Source organism: Microcaecilia unicolor, chromosome 1 (assembly GCF_901765095.1).
Source record: "Microcaecilia unicolor chromosome 1, aMicUni1.1, whole genome shotgun sequence".
In the NCBI taxonomy this organism is placed as follows: domain Eukaryota; kingdom Metazoa; phylum Chordata; class Amphibia; order Gymnophiona; family Siphonopidae; genus Microcaecilia; species Microcaecilia unicolor.
Window position 1 is genome coordinate 636,939,590 of NC_044031.1, and position 8,417 is coordinate 636,948,006.

The 8,417-nt window shown below is 41.0% G+C and overlaps 1 protein-coding gene across 1 annotated transcript; it reads right to left on the reverse strand.

The window, feature by feature from the left end:
- Window positions 1–7,021: 7,021 nt before the first annotated feature.
- LOC115460805 (olfactory receptor 1019-like) lies at window positions 7,022–7,963 on the reverse strand. The gene has a single exon (XM_030190508.1). The coding sequence runs from the start codon at window positions 7,961–7,963 to the stop codon at window positions 7,022–7,024; it is 942 nt and encodes a 313-aa protein (XP_030046368.1).
- Window positions 7,964–8,417: the final 454 nt, after the last annotated feature.

Consider the following 8,417-nt stretch of genomic DNA (forward strand, 5'->3'; position numbering starts at 1 on the left):
GAATTACTCCAATACGATGCATAGAACTAAATGTTAACTAATAAAGTATATATATATATATATATATATATATATATATATATATATATATATATATATAGTGATATACCTTTTTATAGGAAGAAATGCATTTCTTGCCTAATTTTCTGGAGCACATGCTTCTTCCCTTAGGTCGGAACAGCATGAGTTCAGTTCTGACATGAAAGAAAGGGTGTTACCTTTTGAAAGCCAGTTAAGAAATGTATTAGTTTAGTTCAATAACAAGGTTCAATAACTGGGCATCTAAATAGCAGATGACGTTTAATGTGAGCAAGTGCAAGGTGATGCATATGGGAAAGAGGAACCCGAATTATAGGTACGTAATGCAAGGTTCCACATTAGGAGTCACCAACCAGGAAAGGGATCTAGGTATCATCGTTGATGATACATTGAAACCTTCTGCTCAGTGTGCGGCTGCAGCTAAGAAAGCAAATAGAATGTTAGGTATTATTAGGAAAGGAATGAAAAACAAAAATGAGGATGTTATAATGCCTTTGTATCGCTCCATGGTGCCACCGCATCTATAATATTGTGTTCAATTCTGGTCACCGCATCTCAAAAAAGATATAGTTGAATTAGAAAGGTACAGAGAAGGGCAACGAAAATGATAAAGGGGATGGGACGACTTCCCTATGAGGAAAGGCTAAAGCGGATAGGGCACTTCAGCTTGGAGAAAGGACAGCTGAGGGGTGATATGCTATAGGTCTATAAAATAATGAGTGGAGTAGAACAGGTAGACGTGAATCTTTCCAAAAATACTAGGACTAGGGGGCACACAATGAAGCTACAAAGTAATATTTCTTCGCTCAACGTGTAATTAAACTGTGGAATTTGTTGCCGGAGAATGTAGTAAAAGCAGTTAGCTTAGCAGGGTTAAGAAAGGTTTGGATGGCTTCCTAAAGGAAAAGTCCATAGACCATTATTAAAATGGACTTGGAGAAAATCCACTGCTTATTTCTAGCATAAGCAGCATAAAATGTATTGTACTGTTTTGGGGTCTTGCCAGGAACTTGTGACTTGGATTGGTCACTGTTGGAAACAGGATGCTGGGCTTGATGGACCTTTGGTCTGTCCCAGTATGGCAATAGTTATGTACTTATGTACTTATACATCACTGCATATATTTTTTATTGATTAATATTAATTTCCCTTCATATAAGTGCACAAACATCAGCTATACCACCCCACCCCAGCCTATGAATACCTTACAGGAAAAAATTACCAACTTTTCCCTTTCTGGGCTCCCACTAAATTACCCCCGAGCTCTGGAAGCAGAAGATATACCTCCCAATGATATTCCTCCACAAACGTTTGGTTGAGCTAGATCCTCTCATTTCAAAATTATAAGTGGGTATACTCACCAAACACAGAAACTGCCAACCATGCAGAAATTTACCATCTGATAAACTTCTGCTTGGAAAACAGCTGGAATTAGAGATGGTCTTGAGGTGTACGTCCCTATAATGCCCTTAGTAGACATAAATATTTTCAGGTCATTTGGTTATACATTTTTCAAGCTTTGGCCCTAACAGACCAAAAGATACATAGTCACACCTTAATTATGGCAGATGATGATTTCTATTATTAGGTATTTGTTTTATAATATTTATAGACCTCTTTTACTAAACTGTGCTAGCTTATTGACCTATAAGTGCATTCACTCTGCAGCTCCTCAGTACCTCTCCACCCTCATCTCTCCCTACATTGCTCCCGGGAACTCTGTTCACTGAGTAAATCTCTCTTATCTGCACCCTTCTCCTCCACTGCTAACTCCAGACTCCGTTCCTTTTATCTTGCTGCACCATATGCCTGGAATAGACTTCCTGAGCCGGTACATCAAGCTCCATCTCTGGCCGTCTTCAAATCTAAGCTAAAAGCCCACCTTTTTGATGCTGTTTTTAACTCCTAACCCCTTATTCACTTGTTCAGAACCCTTATTTTATCATCCTCACTTTAATATTCCCTTATCTCTTGTTTGTTCTGTTTGTCTGTCCTAATTAGATTGTAAGCTCTGTCGAGCAGGGACTGTCTCTTCATGTTCAAGTGTACAGCGCTGCGTACGTCTAGTACCGCTATAGAAATGCTAAGTACCGTGTTTCCCCGAATATAAGACACTGTCTTATATTAATTTTTGCTCCCAAAACGGCGCTAGGTCTTATTTTCAGGGGCTGTCTTATTTCGGGGAAACACGGTTGGCCCGCCCACCCTCCCTCCATCACTTCTGCAACTAACCCCCCACCCGAGATGGCCCCCCACCCGAAGTCGCCGGGCCACCCCTCCGTCGCTCCGGAACTAACCTGAAGCCTCCTTTCACTTGCCTTCCAGTTCGCATCGCAGCAAGCAGCAGGGCAGGCCTCTCCTTCCTTCCGTGCCCCGCCCTCGCCTGACTTTATGTTACGTCACGTCAGGCGAGGGCGGGACACGGAAGGAAGGTGTGGCCTGCCCTGCTGCTTGCTGCGATGCGAACTGGAAGGCAAGTGAAAGGTTACTTTCGGAGCGACGGAGGGGTGGCCCGGCGACTTCGGGTGGGGGGGCCATCTCGGGTGGGGGGTTAGTTGCAGAAGTGATGGAGGGAGGGTGGGCGGGCCAACCGTTACTTTCGGAGCAACGGAGGGGGGGCGGCGATCTCGGGTGGGGGGTTAGTTGCAGGAGCGACGGAGGGAGGGTGGGCGGACCAACCGTGTTTCCCCGAAATAAGACATCCCCTGAAAATAAGACTTTGCTAGGCCTTACTTTCAGGGGAGGCCTTATATTTACTAAGGGCACCAAAACCTGGGTAGGTCTTATTTTCGGGGGATGTCCTATTTTCGGGGAAACACGGTAGTAGTAGTAGTACTATTCCTGGTGCAGCAATGCCGACAAAGCCCATTCACTTTGAAAGAGCTTCGTTGGCATTGCCACATGGGAATTGCTAGTGTGGTTTGGTAAAAGAGGCCCCATATTTCATATATTTTATTAATTTTTGACTATTTTTTATGTATACTTATTTCAGATATTCTTATGATGAAGTTTTCTGAAAGATATGTAATAAATTAAAAATAAAAATTGCAGTGAAATAAAAACCCCAAACCCTCTACAGATATCTGTAAAGTACAAATAAGTTTGCAGAGGTGCATACAGAGAGTGATAGACTGTAGAGAGGTGGTAAAGATGGGGAGCTGATATGTTCCATTTTATCTAACCATATGTGACCGTCTCTGGGAAAAGATTACTAAAGTAGTGGATCCAAAATGTTGAGAATGGCCAATTTCTCATGTCATGGGTCCATAAGCAGTCTGCAAACGTTGCATGTTTGAACATCTATAACTTTTTTTTATTTTTTCCACATAAAAGGATGGGGTTTGGACTATTGTATTACAAATTGTTTGTTCTAACAGAATTCATTAAAACCTAATTTTTTTTGTTTCTGGTGACTTTGGTCACTGTTTTCCAAAGATAGTGACATGACGGCAGATTTGCTTGTGTCACTCTGGCATTCGCGCTGGAGATTTCTGATTCTGCATTAGAGATTCTGAAGGTGAAACATCTTGATTACACCGCAATTGAGGAGGAGAATCCCAAATGTATATCACATCAACACAAGAAAAAAAGATTCTCATATAATCAATAATGTAAGCAAATAGAAACACTTTTATAATAAGGAGGAAAAAGCCTCAAGAAGCTCCCAGCTACATGCTGGAAGAACAGGACTTCTTCATCATCGGCAAAAACCCCTCCTTAATTACTTCGCTAGCAAAAACGTTAAACATCGGTTTGTGAACAGAATTGAAATTTTTTTGACTGGCTGACCCTGATGCAGCTCCTCGAAATGCTGGCCATTGTTGGTCACGGTCGGCTCTGTTACATCTGGAAAGAAGAGTCCCTGCAGCTAAGTTTTTTAAGCAGGCATTCGATCCAAATTTTTGATTAACGTTGCTGCTAGGGGCAGGAGTGTGTATGTGTGTGTGTGGGGGGGGGGGGGGGGGGGGTTGTTCCTGCCCCTAATGCCCCGCTGGGCCACCAGAAGCAGCTGAGTAAGATGGTAAATCAAAGCAGCATCAAAGCACCATTTTTCTTCTCCATTCAGGGTGCATAAATGCAGGGAGGTAATGACATAAGTGAAGCATGGCAGAGGTATGGGCAATGCAGCCACTTACATGCACAATTGACAGAATATTATACGTTACAGGGGACTTGCTGCTCTGAGGTACTCACAATTACACCATATCTAAGGATAGTATAACTGCAGACAAGTTTATAAAATAGGATCTCAGAATATGGCACCTAAAAGGGAGGAATTGTAAGCTCTTTGAGCAGGGACTATCTTTCTTCTATGTTTGTGCAGCACTGCGTACGCTTTGTAGCGCTATATAAATGCTAAATAGTAGGAATGGGATTTGATATATCACCTTTCTGTGGCTACAATCAAAGTGGTTTATACAGGGCCGTGCCAATACGGTAAGCGGGGTAAGCAAGGCAGGGGGGTGCTTGCTTCGAGGGGCGCCGCTGCCCTGCCGTCCCTGCCTTCCGCACTTGCAAAATCTTTTACCTGAAGGTGGCAAACCGGAAGTGAAAGCAACACAGCAGTATTCACTGAGGCAGGCAGGCTCTTAAAATTATTTGAGAAAATGCAACCAGATTGCTATATATGCTTTGGTTTGGGGATAACTCATCACTCAGGGTGAGCTTCAGAGCTTGAACAGCATTGAAATTAAAGAGAACCTGAAATTTTAAAAGTGCTAAAAATAAGTTTTAAAAGTATTTGCATTACATCTAATTGCAGAATTCAGGTGCTGGGAGTCTGTACTTGGTTGTCATATGCTCAGATTTGTTTAAATCATATGCAAATTAGTCCGTTTTTGGGAGGGTCTCATTTGCATATTTATGGATAAAAAATGATGGAATGTTTACAGCCTTAATGTTAGGTCATGGGTCTGATCAAAAGTGTGAAGTTTGATCCAAAAACGAAGGGTTTATCTAGTGTTTTTCACTAAAAATTCCCATGAGTGTCTGTATGTTAATCTGCATTCAAATAGAGCTCTCTGATTGGATGATCAGCTTCTGTTAGAAATCTGCCCGGAAGGGAACAGAGTGAGACAGCAACTGACTGTCGGTTTGACCAAGAGAGACATGCAGCTGTGAGTTCCTGTGTGTGTTGACTGAAATTATAAAAGAGTGCCTGATTATGTGGTAAATGAGAAAATATGAATGAAAAGAGGTTGGTGGAGATTGAAGTTTCTCTAGTGAGAAAAGGATCTGAATATTTCAGGATTACTTGAAGTTTATGAAGAATAGAAAAGGGTGAATTTCAGTTTAAGAGTGTTTAAATCCTATAAGCTATATAAAGGCTAGGTAGATTTAAGTGACTGTAAGCAAGGAAACCTTAATATTTGATCTGAAATAAATATTTGATCTGAGATAGTTGATCAGAGATAAATGTTTGATCTGAATTATATCCTTTGGTGCAAAGGAGATTAGAAAAAGAATCTTTGGAAACTAAGAGGACTTTGCTCACATTTTGAATTAGCATTCCTATTTTGAGTTGGAAATCTTTGAAGTGTTATGAGAATACATTTTGCTTTAATGAAATTGCTAAACTTTAGAGTCAGAGGGATACATACAGTGCTATTTTTTCCTGAGGTCCGGCTTCTTTGCCTGCTCCCTTCTGTTCCTGCTCTGCTAGACGGAGGGGGGGGGGGGGGCGCCAACTGATAGTCTGCAGGGGGGCACCAGAGACCCTAGGCACGGCCCTCGGTTTATATATTATATACAGGTATTTATTTTGTACCTGGGACAATGGCGGGTTAAGTGACTTGCCCAGAGTCACAAGGAGCTACAGTGGGATCAAACACAGTTCCCCTGGTTCTCAGGCCACTGCATTAACCATTAGCCTACTCCTCCACCATTATGAAATAGATCCAAGGCAATGAGGCAGGCTATATTTCAGACTTTTTGTATGAAAGCTGTTATAATGCAGTTATTTATTCTTATCTGGAGGCTTTTTGTACATAATAGTTTTCTAAGGGTTTTTCTTGATGGTCAGGTTGCATTTTAAGGTTTAGACTCAGAAAGATTGGAATAATATAGAATTCCTTCCATGTTGTGGAGGCTGATGATGTATGGTTTATCATTTCAATTGCCAGTATTATCTGGCCTGTCTGTAAAGGATGTTAAGCTAGTATCCTACAACAGCACATCTGCATGCCAAATCTGTCATACACATGTTCATGCCTAATTTTAGGTGTGACTACTTAAGCCATGTCTATGGCTGCTGTAAATGGTGGTATAAATTTGGGAAGTCAATAATGCACACTCATGAATACTGGGAAGGGCCCACCTTTGAGCACCACTTACTGAATCTGGCCCCTCAGTTATAGAATAGCACCAAAGTGCACGTTCACCCCTAAACGCCGATACCTGCTGCTTTCATGCCAAAAGACAGGCATCTATCTATCTGCACCCTTCTCCTCCGCTGGTAACTCCAGACTCCGTTCCTTTTATCTTGCTGCACCATATGCCTGGAATAGACTTCCTGAGCCGGTACGTCAAGCTCCATCTCTGGCCGTCTTCAAATCTAAGCTAAAAGCCCACCTTTTTTATGCTGCTTTTAACTCCTAACCCTTATTCACTTGTTCAGAACCCTTATTTTACCATCCTCACTTTAATATTCACTTATCTCTTATTTGTCCTGTTTGTCTGTCCTAATTAGATTGTAAGCTCTATGTCGAGCAGGGATTGTCTCTTCATGTTCAAGTGTACAGCGCTGCGTACGTCTAGTAGCGCTATAGAAATGATAAATAGCAGTAGTAATTGGCACCTAACTTATGGCTTAATATATAGAACTATCTCAAAATGCCTGCATTCTCCATGTATAATTTTATATTAAAGATAAAATATTGAATCCCTTTACGGTCTGGGATACTCAAATTATGCTGCATAAATTATAATCTCAAGAAATAATATGATGCTCACATCTGTGAATATAAAAGTTATTGTGACAGAACTAATATGAGGTTTCAAATGTCCTTCTTATGACTTTCCTCAGAGCTTCTTTAACATCCTTATTTCTCAGACTATAGATCAGGGGGTTTAGCATGGGGATTATAACTGTGTAAAACACAGATGTCACTCTGTCCTGGTCCATTGCATACTTTGAACTGGGTCGCATATACATATAAATCGCAGTGCCATAGAACAAGGTCACACAGAGAAAGTGGGAGGCACAGGTATTAAAAGCCTTGTGCCTGCCTGCAGCAGAGGGCATCCTCAGAATGGAGCAGAGGATGAAAGCATAGGAAATCAGGATGACCAGCAGAGTTCCAACCTGAATACTGCCTGCAAAAAAGAACAATAAGATTTCATTGACTGAAGTGTCGGAGCAGGAGAGCTTTAAGAGGGGTGGAATGTCACAGAAGAAATGAGTAATCTTGTTGGATTTGCAGAAGGACAGACTGAAGGTACTGATTGTATGTATTAGGGAATCAAGGAAGCCACCAAAATAGACACTGGTTACCAATCGAATACAAATATTGTTTGTCATTACAGTGGTATAAAGCAATGGGTTGCATATGGCAACATAACGATCAAAAGACATAACTGCAAGAATCAATCCTTCTGATCCTGCCATTCCACCAAAGAAAAACATTTGAGCTGCACAACCAAGGAATGAAATGGCTTTTCTTTCTGACAAAAAATTGATTAGTGTTTGAGGAACAATAACTGTTGAGTAAAAGAGATCTATGAAGGACAAATGTCTGAGGAAGAAGTACATGGCAGTCTGAAGCTGAGGATCTGTAGTAATGAGCACAAGCATGACGATATTGCCCAATATTGTTATAATATAAACCAATAAAAACAGTATAAACAGAAGAATCTGTAGCTCTGGATCATCAGTGAGTCCTAACAGAATGAACTCAGTCACTGAGGAATGATTCCTGATGTCCATGGGGGGATTGAATGTCCTCTTCCAAGAGAAATTCCGAATTTTATTCTTGTTTTTGAAGACTTCCTAGTCAGGATAAAATATAAAAATATAAATATAGATATATACAGTACATGCATATCCATTAAACTAGTATAACTTATATTGTAATAAGTCATCTGTTTTCTGTGTATACCTGAAGCCAGTAATATTTAGTATGAGCAAGAGATGTCTGATTTCTGTTTTTTGACTGCCTTTTGAAACCGTCAAAGAGATTCTTCTTTTGAAACATAGTATGTCCCCCTCTCTTTCTTCCATCTGTCCTTTACAGCATAATCCATCTCTTTCTCACTTTCATGTCCAGAACCCCTCTGCCTCTTCCTTCTGCTCTTCCTTCTATCTTATCTTCTCCTTATCCAGCATCTCTTTAACATTCTCCCATCCCCATTATCACTTTTCCTTCCCCTTTCCCCTTGAT